General features: G+C 36.5%; 1 protein-coding gene across 4 annotated transcripts; it reads right to left on the reverse strand.

Annotated features, from left to right (window-relative positions):
- Nucleotides 1-477: 477 nt before the first annotated feature.
- hmgcll1 (3-hydroxymethyl-3-methylglutaryl-CoA lyase like 1) lies at nt 478-14,399 on the reverse strand. Of its 4 annotated transcripts, none has more exons than XR_010915620.1 (11): nt 14,246-14,397; nt 11,924-12,220; nt 10,530-10,607; nt 9,959-10,066; nt 9,477-9,572; nt 9,137-9,285; nt 8,708-8,771; nt 8,169-8,357; nt 3,401-3,432; nt 1,538-1,663; nt 478-1,184 (listed from the first exon to the last, which is right to left on the reverse strand). XR_010915620.1 is itself a non-coding variant. In XM_067522387.1 (11 exons), the coding sequence occupies exons 2-11, from the start codon at nt 12,017-12,019 to the stop codon at nt 1,080-1,082; spliced, it is 1,143 nt and encodes a 380-aa protein (XP_067378488.1). In that variant the 5' UTR covers nt 12,020-12,220; nt 14,246-14,399; the 3' UTR covers nt 478-1,079. The 4 variants fall into 4 exon arrangements, 3 of the variants coding, with proteins under 3 accessions (XP_067378488.1, XP_067378505.1, XP_067378496.1); XM_067522387.1 differs by having other exon boundaries at nt 3,301-3,432; nt 14,246-14,399; XM_067522404.1 differs by lacking the exon at nt 3,401-3,432 and having other exon boundaries at nt 14,246-14,394.
- Nucleotides 14,400-17,782: the final 3,383 nt, after the last annotated feature.

Raw genomic sequence — 17,782 nt, forward strand, 5'->3', positions numbered from 1 at the left:
TCTGCTTGTGTCGGCCCTTAATTTAATCAATGCTCAATGTATAATTGTTTTCACACATGGAGAGGACCATTGTGGATAGTCAGTTACTCATTTTTATTACATTCATGCTAATGTTTTCTTCTGTTCAATATGTCAAGTTATTTTATTTTTTTTGCCCCACTATGTTGTTAGAGGCCTGTGGATTTTTACAATGGCATTCTGATTATACTGCTTTACTACTGGAATTTAAGGTGAATGCACTTAACCAGCTGCATAGAAATACTGAATTATTCTGAGTCTCAAGGATCAAAATAAACACACTGAAAATATTTTAGATATTTTCTTTATTTAGAGCATCTTCATCATCTAGTACGGAGTATATCAGCAAAAGACAGTTATGTCATAGTAATTGTTGTATGACAATGGAAGTTTTGGCAAAGGTTAGAGGAAAAAAGCTTTTGAGACTGGTTTAAAATGATTATTTTGTCATATTTAGGATAAGAAAAGCTAAAAACATAATTTGAAAAGTAAAGTGCACATGGAAATATTTAAGTGGCAATGAGCTTTTTCATTTTGCCATTTCATTTGCCTTCTGTTTATTCAAATAAAACACTTGTGGTGATCATTAATGGATTTCAGCAAGTAGCCAAGGCAGACGGCTATTTAAATTGTAATTTGCTACTTGCTATTTTAAAGGCCACTTAAATAGAAGTGGACAATTCAATTTTGAAAAGGTCAGTGTGTTTTCATACCTCATCAATTCGTCCATCAAGCCCCTTGCAAATGAACACTCTTCTTCTGCCCCCTAGTTATTTAAAGCATATAATAATAGGTGTTTGCTCTTCTAATTGTCCAACCACACAAATATCAAAAATGAGCTTACCGGAATATCCCACAAATAAATTAGGTAATTCAATGGTTCATAGGTCTTTGAACAAACTCCAAGATAAGTAAATGAATGAACAGATATTGAAAGGAACAATCCGCTTCAAATACTGCATCACAGGCAACAATTTAGAAGGAAGCGTCAAGAAGGAAGCACTTTAAAGGGAACAGAATCACATACTCTACGCGCAAATTTGTTCATTCACAAAAGCACATCACAGTGTCCTGCCTCTTGCCCAGGCAACCTTGGAGTTTGTCTTGCGACTCAAAGCACTGCAGATGAAGTCACCAGCTTCTATGACTTTGGCAAGCTTCACACCCTGCAAAGAATCATTGGAATATAATTTAAAATGCTGTGGCTGTAAGGGGAAAGGTTTGCTGCTTGTGAGTGAAAATGAATGTATGTAACAGGTGACAGAAAACGAAATTGCAGTGAATCTATTTCACCAGCAGAGGTAGGACTTGTAAAATAAATTCTTGTTGAGGTTGAGCATGCAGCACTGTGGGTTTGTGCAAGTTGTGTGAAACCGCTGAAATCATAAAATAAACATTTATAGAACAGCATGTTTGCAGAACGATCTGTTTATGTAAATGAGATTGTATGAGTGTGTTGGGATTAAATAGACATAAACCACGGCAGGTCTATCTGAGTGCACTGTGAAGACAAACTTACCGTTTCAATGCCCATGCCATGGAGCATATAGAGGACATCCTCTGTTGAAACATTGCCAGATGATCCAGGAGCATATGGGCAACCTCCCAGGCCACCTACTGCAGAATCCACCACACAGACCCCCATCTGCATGGACACACAACATAGACATTCAGCACCTCCTCAGGTTTCACCTCAGGTAAAATTCAGGAACAAAGGTCCTTGTTCTGTTACTGCAGTGCGCCTTGCCAGGGCTGCGGTCGTGTTTTACAGCTGTTTAAGAGAACTGTGCGCCTCATGACTTGAAGATGAGTGGGCACAGAATGTCCCACAGTATGGCTTAGTCATCCTCTTTGTCAGCTCAAACCACCACTACCACATAATCACGGCCTTGTCCATACGAGAAGGACATTATAAATGCTGAGCAGAACATTCATATGTTTCTGATTCTCCCGGTTACTCATGTTTTTACAGCTCTACTCTGCCCTTAACCATGGGGATTCACTTTCTTGCCACATTGAGAAGACATTTTTTGCTTGGATGGTGTCCTCTTACAACATGCCAACAATAAAGGAATTGTAACATTGCTACACAAACGTTTAACAGCTACAAGTGATCATTACTGTCATATTTCTTTTCACGTTCTCAGTGAAAAATGTTCCTGTTCTCCGGTGGTCTCTGTGCACAACAATGTGACAAATGCAAAAAAGACAGCTTAACAACAGCTTAAAATGGTGCTTAGGAAATATTATTTTACTGCTTCAGTTAATTTAGAGAGGTATATTTTGCTTTTCTCTGAATGCACTTGTGACACAACCGCATTGCAGTGTATTACCTAGTACTAAGTATACTTTGTTTTTAAACCGAAAGTAAACCTTCAGTTTTTCAAAGTCATTAAGGACTATAGGCTTAGGATGTTTTCCACATGTCCCTGGGATCATCATGAGGATATTAAAGATGTTTTCCAGCTCCCATGGCAGAGCCAGATGTCAGAGGATCCCACAGTGAGACAAAATTAAGATGATGATCCTCTCTGTGCCTTTGAATCATGAAGGATTACCCCATGGTGCAAGACCAGGAAAGTTAAATTAAAAGAATTTATATTGGATTTTTTTAACAATGATGCTAATTGGTTGCTTTTCCTCCAGACAAAAACCTACTTCTTTCAGGGGCTGACTGAGCCAGTCGTAATTGCTGTTTGTATTGGCAAAGGACGAGGAGGAGGTGGGGTAGAAGTGGAGGGGATCTACACTGGTCTGTGAAGCGCACAAGATTTACAGACCTTGGTTAAAGCCAGAGCAGGATATTGTAGTAGGCAGATTCTTTTTAAGTATAAACACAGAGTTGTAATCTACCATGCCAGTCATCTCAGTTTCAGCTGCTAACCGTGTAAATGGGGAGGTCTTCAGCATAGTGTTTCTGAAAGGAACAAAACAAACCCCTCACCAGTGTGCCTTGTTCCTCTGGACACTAATCGTGCAGGAACTGGTGGTCAGCAGCCCGAGCCTGCCAACGCTCAGTTAGATTCGCACTACCCAGAAACCAGATGTGCACTCTGTTAAAAAAGCCATATTCAGAAAGCTGTGGCCATACAAAAACAATACATTCCTCTGTAAAGACACTGTGCATTTTCAAACTTGCATGATTGGGGATATGCTTGTTGACATTCTACACTCTGAGAGGACAGGGCTAAAGATGGACATGCTCCCATTTTGGTTTTAGAACTATGTCAGAGAGAGAGTGTGTATTCACTGAAGGATATGGAGAAGCGAAGCTTTATCCACCTCATAAACTGACAAGCTGAAAGAAAACTGATCCACAGATCCACTGCTGACACCTACAGCATATTGTCCCCTTTCCAAGAATGCAGAAATAAGCTTGCACCTTGAAATCAAAGTCCAGATATTGGTGGGCAGCTAGAAAAGACGAAACAAAGACAGAAAGAATAAACAAATTAGATTTTTACTTCATGATTTGTTTAAGTGAGAGGATATACACTTTATCTAACAATAATTGATTACGTTTCCTGAAAAGAGGTAAAAAATATTTTATTCCAAATTTATGGGCAACAGTGTATATTAAAGGGCCATATAAATAATCATATTTGCAATTTAAAAGCACTATTTATTAATTAACAATTAATTAATTAATTGGTACGTGTTAATCTTTTAAATAATATGTTAACAGCTGCCAAGGATAAATCAATATATAAAATTAGGCCAAGTTGTACTAGAGTTGTCAACACAATGCACTGTACAGACCTTTGAATTTCAAATAAAACACCTACAGTATCACGGCTGAACAATACCTCAGAGACAGAGCGGAGACACAGCGGAGAGCACAAACAGATTATACTCTATTCCCCAGCTGCAGCTGCATACAATACACCAAAATTGTGGGTAAGAATAAATAATTTTCCTTGCCAAGCCTGTGAAATCTAAGTACATACATTGTCATTGTGAGACCTGCCAGGAGTAGGTTTGTAACAAAGCCCCTCTAGACCTCCTGGAATAAAGGTACAAAGACTGAGGAATGTCTTTATAAGGAACAAAAGAGGTGACTCAGGGCTGACAGCACTGGGGGAATTCATTTCTTTCCCAGTTGGTGGTGTGGACTTCTGGCACACAGTAATGAAAAACTATGAGAAAATCTTTCATTTCCATCTTGTTTATGGGTGAGCAAATGGTAGGCTAAATATCCCCGGCTGCTATTATTTTCTGTGGTCACAGGACAGCTGAGATGAATCATTCTAAATATGATCCACAGAGGAATTTCACCATCCCTCTGTGTTTTTTTTTTTCCTCTGCTGTCCAAAATCAATGCTAACTTTAAAAATATTAGCTATTGTACATGTGAACATGCTGAGCTGTTCTGCTGCACAGTGTTGCATTGTAACAGATGAACAGCACAAAGAGGAATGCAACAAGATTTAAGTCCCAAGACAAAGTTCAAGTATATCAACACATAATTTTCCAGTAGAGTTGGATATGCATCATATTGTTTTAGAGTTACAGTAAAATATTTTGTTCTTGTATTTTTTAAAAATTAAAACTTAAAAAATAAGTTATAAATGTATAGCTAACGAGTTTTTATGTAGAAGGCAACTCCTGCTATCTCAATCCATTCATCTATGAAAACCATGCATTTATAATTTATTAATAATATCAATTAGATTTATACATTAACATTTATCAATAAAGTTTACATGAGAATGCAGTAAAATATCTGCAAAAACAGAGGATAGTCGACAGTAGACAGGAATGCAGTAAGGCGTATAACTGGCCTATTTAAGTTTTATGTTATTGTGTGTAACTAGTGTCAGTATGAAAATGCTGAGCCTTCACTGTGTAAATTTTGTCATTTAAATGCTTCTTTCCAAACATTACTGACACACCTGCACACCAGTAAAATAAAGTGATCCCAACATTTGAAGGGCTGGATCTGCAATTGCAGCACCGTTCATCAAGTGCTCAGCAGCAAACGGATGAAAGGATCATTTTCCACTGGCCTTTAAGCGCAGCATTGTCAGAGGGTTCAACAGCCAAGCGACAGATGAGTTAGGAGCCCCCCAGGGCCCTTCAATCCACCTCGCTCTCAGATGCTTTGTCCAACAGACACTGAATAGGTGAGCCTTTGTGTTGACCCCCTCACATCTGTTGACCCACCCAGCCCCCAATGAGCTTCTCCCTCTGTAGTGACACTGTGCTCCAGAGAATTGGTACAGTGATATCTGCATTACCTCTGTTTTATGTCCGTTTATGACAGTTTTACACAAACAAAGAGAGGAAACAGGCCCTCACAATTGTTCTTCAACAAAATTATTACATTTGGTATATAAAACAAGTTTATTACTATAATAGTGTTTGAAATTAATTTTCTTCTCTACAATACATGTGATGGCAGGGCCCTTTGGAAATATCCTATGTTCATTAAGATTCTGGGATTTTTTTCAGTGGGCAGTTTGTGAATCATCTTGCTTTGTGGAGAGGCTTAGATCATGTTTCTTAATACCCCTCTTCCTTGTTGACTGATGGTTCCCAGTTTTCAGTGTGTCCCATTGTATCCTACACATTTGTTTTGTGCCTTCTCAATCACACAGAACAGAGGATACATTCATAATGTCATAAAGTGCCACGATGTCATTAAAGCTCAGGGCAGATTCAGGTTTACAGTGAGCTTCATACTCACAATATTTGTCTTAGAGAAGAATAACCACAGTATTATAAGATTTATATTAGATGAACAATTACATTCCCATAATCTCTAATATACTCAATTAGATATGATTTCAACCAACTTTTAAATGGCTTAGAATATTTCATTGAGCCTAATTGGTGATAATTTTCTTTTTGCCCACTTCGGGTCGACAATAATCCCTACCTATCCTTTGCTTTTTGTAAGATGAAGAAAATATGCTGTCTTAAAGTTACCGTACTGTTAAATTGTTGAAAATTATTGAGAAAGATGGAATGGGAGCAGCTTAACATATGATCATCCCCATCAGGAGTAATAATTTAAAGTCTCAGAAAAGACTTGTGATATCCACAGTGTTGGCAGATACTCAAAAAAGCTGGAACAAGAATCACTATTTCAACTTTGCTTTCACATCTGGTTGCTCGTCTTTATGTCATCATGAAAAACTACACTGATTGATACAAAGACTGGGCATCTGTCCATAATTGGCCTGTGGTTCCCCGCATGAATACATCCTAAGGAGAAGGATGCACATGTGAAGGAGAAAGTGCTTGTAGAATACTGGGCAAGCTTTTAGAAAAACAGAAAGTAAAGCTGTCAAACAATTTAACATGAGAGGATGTGGGGATCAGGAGGGTGATGCATCACTATCTTGTACTTGTACAGAAGAGAATCTACACTTCCAGCTCTGAAGCATCCTCCTTTGACAGTGCCAGTACTTAGAGGTCCTCTGCAGATCTCTGCAAGAGAAAGTAGTGGTGCTTTTCACATCCTTCACACAGAGATCAGGAGGATTCTTTCAAAATTTTCTTCTGCTAAGAGAGGATTTATTGAGAGGTGTGACTCATGCCTGTCCTTCTATATTTATCATAGCTCATATCTTTCTATTTTTTGAGATACCTGAATCATTAATGAACAAAAAAGATTATTTTATGTCTAAGTGAAAACAGAACTCTTCCAACCAATTAAAAATAAGTGAACTTAGGCAAAAAAATAATCCGTAGAATATTGATTGCATAATTATTCACTCCCCTTAAATATATCTAGATCATCGCTGGTACAGCCAGCTGATTATAAAAATTCACACAATTTCTTATATGGAGATCTGAGTGCAGTTTCAAGCGACTGCAGTATTTAGAGAATATATATATATATATATATATATATATATATATATATATATATATATATATATATATATATATATATATATATATATATATATATATATATATATATATATATATATATATGTAAGAGAATTTATCCTAGCCAAAAACTACACCACGAGGACAAAAATAAATACATAATAAATAAATACTCCAAGCAACTCTGTGAAAAGGTTATTGAAAATCACAGTATAACTTTCAAGAAAACCTCCAAGTAATATCCCTTGGAGTACAGTTACATTGGTCAATAGGAAATGAAGGCACCACAGCACAGGTGCAAGTGAGACTAGAGCGGTCTGTCCTCAAAACAGAGGCACTGTGCAAGAAGGAGACTAGTAATGTAGGCCACCAAGACTATGACTCCCCTGAAGAAGTTATTACAAGCTGTACATACAACAACGGTTGCCTGTGTTCTTCACCACTTGAAGTTTTTTTGGGAAAAGGGCAAAGACATAGAAGCTCTGAAGTCAACTAGAAAAAAGATTCATTGCTCTGATGACACCAAAATTCAGCATTTTCACCATCAGAGTAGATGCTATACAAAACACTGCACATCTCCACTAAGACACTACCCCACTATTACGCCCACTACAAAGAAGATAGTTAGTTAGTTATGGCAGCATTATGCTGTGAGGGATGCTTCACTGCAACAGGTCCAGACAGGCATGTGAAGACTATCCAGGTGGAATGTAAGTAATTTAGGATCTGTGGAATTTACAGATGATCAGTTTTCTAGAACTAGTTATACTGACTTCCTCTAAATGAATCTGGAGTTTAAATGTTATTTTGGCTTATTTCCACACAGCAGATTCTACATTTCTGTAGTTAAATAAAGGGGAAAACGTTCTTCTTCTTGCTGTCTCAGGGTTTTGAGCATCCCAAAAAAGTAGAAAGAAATTTAAGAACAAAATATAAACACACGCATGGCATAATGTTAATGCTCTGGAGTGGCCAAGTCAGAGCACAGACCTCAATCCAATTTAGAATTTGTGACTGAAACTCCATGTGCCTTGAAAGAGTTTCAGAGGTTTTGCAAAAAAGAATGGGGAAAAAAACTGCATTGTACAGATATGCAGAGCTGATTAAGACCTATTCAAATATATGGAGGAATAGAGGGTCAAAGTTTACAATTATTAGGAAAAGTGCAGCAAAGGTTCTAGTAGACAGTTTGACTAACGTCCAATAAAAATAAATATTTGTTTTTAGTAAGTCATGAATCTATCACAGCTGAAGATACTCAAGTTCTCATTTGTTCTTTTTAAATAAGTGGATGTATCTTGTGTGCTTACCTGAAGTGCAGTAAGGATGTTGGGCAATGCCTGCCCATAAGTGTCATGGCAGTGAACTGCTAGAGCTTTGGCAGGCACCTCCTTCATCACACACTGCAGCATTTTAACCATGGATCCCGGGGTACCAATTCCAATGGTATCTCCCAGTGAAATCTCATAGCAGCCCATTTCATATAAGCTCTTTGCCACCTACAGTACAATATAGTGAACATATAGTAAAACATTTTATATTAAAGAGTGTGATTTTTTTTCCATTCAAACATTAGCTCTATTGTAGTTTAAATAAACTTGTACCATCTTCCTAATTCATTGTGCATAAAACCAACTGGAATGAGGCATAATTAAAACAGTAACATAACTCTATACATCCACAAAACCCAAGGTTAATTAAGGATTTCTACGAAGCTAATATCCTAGATGTGTTACATTTAATAAATTCAAAATGACCATTCATTAACTATTTACGGTATTTACTATTTCTTCTATAATAATGTTTAAGGAAATATGAAAGCAAGGATATATTACAAGGCTGATCTCACCTTGGCAACTTTGGAAGGTTCAATGTGCCCCTCTTGAGGGCATCCCAGGGCACAAGACACATATCTAAAATTAGACCAAGTTTGGGAAATTGTAATATTATTACAGACTACAGGAATACAAAGATTTACAGATCAGTAATTATCTTCCGGTAGTACTTACTTTATGTAATAACTAACATGGTTTCGTTTGCTTTACTGTTCATGTGAATTTATACTTTGTCCATAGACATAACCTGATGAACAAATTTCCTCAAAGTGTTTTTTTTCCTACTTAACTGTGTGTTTTATTCTATATTTACACAGCTTTAACTGCAGTACTTCTGCTTTGTTTTCATTAGTAGTATAAATGATTGTAAAAATGAAGTTCGAAAGTGAATATATATATATGTGTATTCACTCAATTCAAGCGACAAAATCCAGAATACTAACCCACGAACTGGAATTTGTTGCGCTTTTGCAGCGTTAATGACTTCCTCATATCTCAACATGCTTTCGTCAATAGAGCAGTTGATATTGTTTTTACTGAAAGTTTCAGATGCCGACGCAAACACGGCAACTTCAGTAGCACCAGCTGCAACCTTAAAACGGAAGGGAAACAATACCTTGAAAAAGCACTTTTAGCACTGTTTTGTTTTCACACTTACATAGGTGCAGAATTTAGCTGCCAAAAAGTCATAGAGGTCCAACGATTAACTCAAACTGACAAGCATCAATTAAAGTCACTGTCTATAGCACAGATGATCACGCTGATTAAAAAATGAAGGCTTACAGCATCCTGGAAGCCCTGCATGTTTGGCGTCAAAACAGGGTACTGAACATGAGGCGCTCTATGGATTCCTCTGAGTACATCAGTGTGGTCTCCCATCTAAATGAAGCAAGGAAAACACATGATGTAAAAAAATGCACCTGAAAATATTCCTGAAAATACAATATCCTTCATAAATGTCTTTAATATGATTGTAAGAAGCAGACAATCCATAAAGGACATCCGTGTTTTTTCCGTCACATTTCTTGGTGTTAACAAAACACGTTCCCCTGTTGTTTTTCAGGAAGTAAATAGTGGTAGAATTTATAACATGGAATGAGAGGTCAACTACACGGAGAATGTCTTACAACAATCTTTCCAAAAGCATCTCTGGGTCTAAGGAGGACGTTAGAGGATCAGATTTGCTTCAGTCGATATGCAGAAGAGAAAGAGTGGCCAATAAATCACTCAGCACACTTTCATTGTGCACAAAGAGGAGTCATTACCTGCGGTACCCACTTTGAAGAGACAAAGCTGGTGGCCTCGATCACAGACAGGCCTGTTCCTGAAAGCATGTCTATCAGCTGGATTTTCACCCCTGTCGGAACAATTTCCTGGGGAGCAATGAAAATGAAACAGCTCTTTCTGGATTTAATTCTATTCAAGATGGGAATTACAACAAGGAGATACCAGGCAGATTGTTATTGCTATGCTGCTTGTCAATTCTATATATTGCACTTTGATTATATTTAGACCTTTGAATTAATAACATAACAAACCTAATTATTTCAGCATCCAGCGTACTCTCTAAATCAACTATCACGCAAAGGCGAAATGATAAAGCTATGACATTTTAAGTAGAATATACTAAGCCAGAAGCTGCGTCATCTTTCCTATTTAATTTCAAAGAAAATGTGAAACATATGCTTCTGGCAATTATGGCACACACAGACCATATGTTATGGGTTGAAAAGATACGAACAGGGGGGTTTCCGGGGATGATACAAAACAAAGGCACATACAGTACAGTATAAATACAAATTAGCCTGGATTCCTTTCTGAAACGACAATTTATACCTTTTCATTTTGAAGTCCGTCTCTCGGCCCAACTTCAACAATTTTAACAAAGTCTGGATACTCATGTCCTGTAATGGTCTGAAACAAAATATAGAAGAGAAACAGGAAAGAAGAGACAAGAGATGACATATCATTTTTATTTCTACTATGAAATATTCTCTACCTCAAATTAAACCTGAGAACCAAAACATAACTAAGCTAGTCATGCTAATAAGGTAACAGTCAGGTCATAAAGCAAAGTTTGTGGGCGGGGGGGTTTGGGGGGGTAGTTGCATTATCAGGGTGTTTTTATCTACAGCTGCTTAGAGAGATCTGTGTCTTTGGCTTGATAAACTCCACACTGTCTTTACACTAAAGTAAACTCAAGTAAAATTAAACAACATTTAGTCACTAGCAAAGTTTTTGTACAGAGCAGTTAGCTAAGCTAGCTTACAGGAACAGTTAAGATAGCTGCATTTAGCATTACCTGCTACTGTACATGTATTGTTATTAGCTACTTTAGACTACTATTAATATAATGCCAATTTGTACTTTAAAACATCACGTGTCTGAGAAAGAAACCGTACTTCTTAACTAATCAACATTTATTCAGAGAATCTTTGTCTTTGATAAATCTTACCAAAGCAATATAGCATATAAAAGTAGCTAAATTAGTTAAGATGGTCAGTATATTTATTATGAAATAATCTAAAAGCTGTTTATGTATTTGATTTCTGATGATGTCTTCAAATTTCCTGTTTTGCCCGAACCAGAAAAATCACTTAGTCAATATAAAGTAACGTTTCTTACAGGTGTGTACTGTGGCGTACGAGTTTGATGTATTGCTTTTACTTGTATTCCCTTATTTTACTGCTGCTTTTTGAGGGTGACAGTTTAAAAGGAAATTTATAAGGGTTTATAAGAACAGGTAAATCTAAACAACTAAGACTATTAAGATTGCAGATTATTTTTGAGGATTTGCTTTCTACATAACACTATAAACAAATTAACACAAGCTGTGCATGTGATTATGGAGTATTAGCTGAATGTACAGTAAAAGGACAAGCTATTAGGCTATTTGTAATTACATACATATTCTTTTTGTTAAATTATTCTCAAATAATCCTGCTGAGACAGCATATCGAAGTTAAACACCACAGAGGAAACAGAGGAAACAGAAGTCCTACACTGCATCTTTTGTCACGTGCAGTAAATTCAGAAAGATAAAAAAATTTGCCCTTTCTTGCTCAGAGAGAACCCCCCTTTAAAAGTAGTATGTCAGACCTGCAATTGAAGAAGTCTGTTATATAAACAGCACACAGCATCATCGCTGTGGCAGGCCACTCTATCATGAGAGACATGTGGCTGAGCATGTGCAGCAGATTACACGCATAAAAGCAAAGAATGACGCCCACCTTCTCCTCAAGCAGCCAGCGTTTCAGCCATGGGTAGTCCCGGATGAGTTGCTCATAGCTCAGGCAGTGCTTCACTGTAGTGGGTACGTTACCCATTCGAATGGCTGCTCCTCAGCCTGCAGCACTTCTGTGTCCTCCAACACCAACCGGCACAGACTGCTGCTACTAAAATAGTGAGTGAGATCGATATGCTAATGCAACCTGGATGATGGAGGCCTTGTTGTACGAGGAGATGGAATTAGGGGAAGGCTGCAGCTGATGAAGGATGATTCAGCAGTTGCCATGGCAGCCACATCCCTACCAGGGATAGGATCATAACAGAGAGCGGTGGGGGTTGGAGAGTGAGGGAGAGGAAATGGTGTAAAGCAAAGGAAAAAAGAAAAAACACAAATGAGAAATTATTTAAGTTTTTAAATAAAGTTAAATTGAATTGAATTGAAAATTTACTAATGAGTACCATCCACTTTTTTTTTCATTATGTAAGCATTTTAAACAGCACACGCCAAATAGTCTTACAGCTGTAGTTTATTTTCATCTTGGTTCTACAACATGAGTTGAGCATATTCAAATCTGTGTCCTAGTAAGAATTGAAAGCTTTTTAAAAACAAGCTGCTTTGATTGATCTACTGCGACCTAAGCAGTTCAGGGTTTTCAACTGCCAGACGTGCCACTACTGCCAATGTCAACTGCATGGTGTAATAAAATCCCTTGTTAGGCAGGGCAACATTTACCAGAGAAAGAGCCATTCTTCTGAACCCAGATGTTAACAATAGTGGGACTTAATGAAGTCCTAGCATTCAACCATCTCACTATGCTAAACTGCTCTGTGATGAGAGACCTCTACGTCTCTCTCAGAGGAGGAGGGCGACTCATTTGATCAGCCCTAAAAGAGCCTTTTTTGTGGCAAACTTAGGGTGATGTTTATCAGTTGCCACCCCCTAACATTTGAAAGTCTTGTGGTGAATTGCCTTCAATCATGTATTTATGGTTGTCTTGGATTGAATAAAACAAAAAGCTGTAGTGGTTGTTATAGTGTAATTATATTATGATTGTAAATAATTCTTTTTTTTTTTTTGAAATCATGTCAGTTGTTAGTTGAACTCAGATAACTGTAACTCTGAGCATTACATGCATAAAAAAAAAGTTTTTATCAGCACTTAATTATTACAAATGCCTATTAAGTCTGCCATAATAGCACACAATAGTCGTAGAACCTTTTAATATTATTTTCCAAAAATAATTATAATATAAACTAACTATTTGTTTAGCAAGCTTGAGAAATGCTGTTATCAATGCCATAAAATATGTAAACTTAAAAAACTTTTTTTGTTAAATCACTGAATACTACAGAACCCCCTCTAAACACTTACCCATTCTGTACTTTAAGGCATCTTAGCAGCTACAGTTTATGTCGACAAATGACTGGCTGCAGATATTCACTTTGAAGATAAGCTTTTGGGGCTTTCCTGTCTTTAGGAATCAGTGTAATGCCTGTGATCAGAGACTAGAATGTATGCCAGTATACGTAGATGTGACGTTTCAAACAACACAACAACGGCAAAATACTGTAAAAGAATTAATCTGGCAGGAAAAGAAAAATGCCTTTTTTGTAAAATGTTATGGAAATATTAAAAGAGTTACAAGCTACTCACAATGCAACTCACTATATAATAAGGCAAAGTATAATAGTATAATTTTTTTTTCCAGATGACATAAATCACTGAGTGTAGAGAAATAGAGACCTATGATATGAAAAAAATACTGTAGGAATTTAACCTAATTCAGTCTACAAACAAATAGAAACATAGTTAGAAGTGTCTCCAACTAAACTCTTTGAGTTTGTGTAGATTAGGCAAACAGATATGCTCTGACAGGAAAAAGGACGTCTGCGCTAATTTGTCTAAGCTGTCTCCTGAGAACAATTTATTTTACACAAAGATTTTTGAGACAAAACAGATTATGAATGACTCAAATGTTAAATAAAAATGAAAGAGTCAAAAGGTCACAACATGTTCCCTTATAAAAGAAAGAAACGCTTCTCCTCTTTTTCGTTTTGTTCTAAGAAAGAAACAGATGTGAAATGTATTTCATACAGCACAGGTTTCGGCATGGCATGAAAGAGGTTATAAGCTCTCTGATACATACTAAAAACAAAGTGGGAAAAAGAAAACAGGAACCAGATTATATCAATTTTCATCCTCCATCCGTCTTCAATTTCTACATCATGGGTTTAACTAAACTGTAACAGCAACAGAGTCCTAGTGCTGAACAAAAGGCACATCATCATCACCCTGAAAAAATAATCATGACAAACGCACATACCTGGGGAAGATGGAGAGGTTTGTTGGATGTTGCAACAACAATTGCCGTTGAGTTATGCATAGGACATTCTGGACCAAAAGACCAAAGCATCCTCATATATATACAATACTGTTCTTTTGAGAAATGTGTTGCGACCCTCATCCCATTTCCAATACATGCGACCACACAAAAGTTGCCACAAACACGTTTTTATTAAATTGTAAAGCCTTTATAAAAATAGCTCACTACCTTTCTTCAGGAAGCCTGGCTGCTCTCAGCCAAGTTTCCACAGCTTCCCTGAGAGACAACATATGTGTTAAAGATTATCCTCCCAGTAATCACGCTGCGGAGCACCCCATGACTTTTAGTCACAAAAGCCACTGACCTGTTTGTTCAGTTTGTGTCTACATTTGATCACATGCTAGACTGTTGAGCACCGATTCATAAAATACTATTTCTTCTGCTCTCTACACACTGCTCAGTGTATCGTGTCATTTCAGGGGGTCTGACTATTATTCTGAATGAGGAGTGTGATCAAATATTTATATTTCTGCCAGTTAATGATCATTTTACTGTAATATAAACAGATTATATGCACTTGGTATTCAATAGTTCTGAAATGTTGCAAGGCTTTTGTTTACAAAGGCAGTAGTTAACATATTTTTTTTCCTTGTATGTTACTTGTCATTTTCATATTGTCTGTATTGTTACACCTTAAACATGTCCTTGAGAGCAACAAATGACCGAAGCAAATTCCTTCTATGTGTTAGCATACTTGGCCAATAAGTCTGATTTTGATTCTGATCTTACAATATTTTCAGTGTATGCAGATGTTTCAAAGCTGCCAGATATTTATTGTGCAAATTTTTACACTGTACTTTGGCTGGTCCTCAATGGTGATCGTAAAGTTGAGGGATTTCCTACGGGGTACCCATATTCTTCTTCAGAGAAATTAAATTTCACAGCAAACTTTACCACGGCCTGATTACAAAAGGTTTAAGTAGTGGCTGTTGAAAACTTTGTTTGCTTTCTTAAATGCGACAGTTGCGTGTTTTGCTCGCTATTATATGGTATAAAATAAAGTCAAATCAATTTCTTTCAACATTGTGATTTAAACTAGATGCAAATTGATAAAGATAATAAACAAATAGTATTTGAATCAAGAAGCTCTTTCAGAATCTTCAAAGATGTGTTTTTGTCTTTCTATATCAGTTGCAGAGAGACAGCTACAGTTACCACAGTAATATTTGCAGTGCTGCTAGCAAAATAATACCTTCAGTCTACAACTTGGCTACTGCAATGATGATGAATAACAAAGTAAGCGTCTTAAATGTACAGATATGGAAATGTGAAGACATCCGGTCAACAGTTGTCAATAGAAGAGCGTTCTGTCTTGTTTTTGTTGTTTCTTACTTCCTAGTTCATTATTATAGGCCCAGATTCTTTCAACATAGCCTGTTTTGGTAGCTTAATAAACTATTAAACTGGTTTGACAGTAAATCAGTATGTTTACTAGAGGATAGAGACATTGTTGGCTTCAGAAACAGGTTTTTAAAACCTTGTTTTAATTTAATGTTGTTGTTTTTTTAACATTAGTTGTACAGTAAATGTGCAATAGGAGGCCATAATTAACCTGTGCAAACATACCTGACATACAGTATCATGTCAGGAGCTTTTATTTCTACTGAGATAAAGCCTCAAAAGACTCGTGTGTTTTTTATTTTTTTAGTTCTCTTGGAAAATATGTTTCACAAATGTTGCATGCTATAAGAAAAAAAAAAAGAAAAAGAAAACGGAAGGGCCAACCAAAATTTACATCTGGCTGTAAATCCATTTTATAGTTATTTTATGTAAACAGATGGTTGAAGTCAGTCAAGATTATTCATTACATTGTTTCAGAAAAGTACTGCTAAAGAATATTTAGTGACTGAATTTACCTGTCCCGTATGTTTTTGTTGAATCCAGATTAAAAGTCAAGATTTCAAAATATGGACATGATTTAAGTACAGGTGCCAACTCTACCAGTAATGGGAGGTGACAGTTGAGCTCACAAACCCTCTGTGTATGTCTGAAAAACCCAGACTCACTTGGGCTCAGAGAGCTAATGTGCACATGTGAATAACAAGCAAACATAACAGTGTTTCTGCATTGCCCTCTGTGAGGACACATTCCTCACTCGTCCTGCTGGCCTTGTCATACCAAACAAGATGTAGAAACGTGACCCATATGGTCCCCGTTTTCAAGAGAGACTGATTGAGCTGTATGGAAGTCATAGCCCACCCACAGAATACAAATAAGGAGAACCATATGTGCGGAGATGAATTAGGTAAACTGCACAACATTTTTATTAGATAATATTTCACTTGCCTTGTGGATGGACTGCAAGGTGACACTTTGAAAATAAACTCTGAGTCAGAGAAAGAAAACCTCTCTGGTTAACAGAGGGTAAACCAGTGAAACATGGAATTACTTAACCAAATGGACAGTAACTGCTATATTTTGTATTGTAAACTAAAACGTGATCAGCTTTATGTCAAACATCTAACCTGTCTGCATTAGAACTATGTGTCAGTAAGAACATAACTGATTGAGTCGCAAATTTAGCCTGTAACCAGTAGTACACAGTTATTCTGCTTGGCTTGTGAAATTTAAAGTAAAACGTGTAGTTTCACAATTTAATTGCCTGTTTATGTAAAATCTAACTTTATGACTCACCAAATTGTATTGTAAACCTGTTCAGGTTGTACCCCATGTCTCACCTATAGGTCCAACCCCTGGAACCCTAAGAGAAGAAGGATGGATGTACTTATTAAGAATAACTATTCAAAATGCTTTGAAAAAAACTATTAATAAATTATTATCTTTAGAAACAGTTGTTCTTCAAGGCTGGAAAATGTTGAAGAGGCTTAAGATCCACTGACATAAGAAAATACACATATGTAAAAACTTTTGCCCTTATTAAAGCCCAGGCATAATGTGAAAAAGATGCTTTTCCCATTCAGTATTCCTAAATGATACTTGTATGTGTATGACATGATTTATACACATACTTAGAAACTGTTTCATATTATCTTATTGACTTTAATACGGATGGTAGAGGCACTGTTATTATACAGTAGTTTCAGCTTTTGGATTTGTGGAGCATGAGTTCAGAGTGCTTGTAGTCTAAATGTTTTTCATTTGTCACATCTATGTATTTTATTTAGTTTTGAAACAATATTTATTATTATCAGTTTTATTATTTGTTTTAGTTGTCATAATTTGATACATATATTATAATGTTATAATGGTTTAGTTTTTACTTTTTGTTTAAGATAACTGCAGATTACTAAGGAGCTTTAGTCATGGCTGAAAAATAAAACAAGCCACATTTTTCAGATTCAGTGATATCACCTGAGATGTTCATATGCTTACAGGATTTACACCGATTTTGATAGTGTGACAAGATTAGTGGCTTGTTACCTCAACCTATTGTTTTTGTTTTACAGTACTTATCAGTGTAATTCCTGCCTGTGACGGTTTAGACAAAAATTATCTGAATTATCAAGCATTTGTGAC

The sequence above is a fragment of the Channa argus genome, chromosome 1 (genome assembly GCF_033026475.1).
Source record: "Channa argus isolate prfri chromosome 1, Channa argus male v1.0, whole genome shotgun sequence".
Classification (NCBI taxonomy): domain Eukaryota; kingdom Metazoa; phylum Chordata; class Actinopteri; order Anabantiformes; family Channidae; genus Channa; species Channa argus.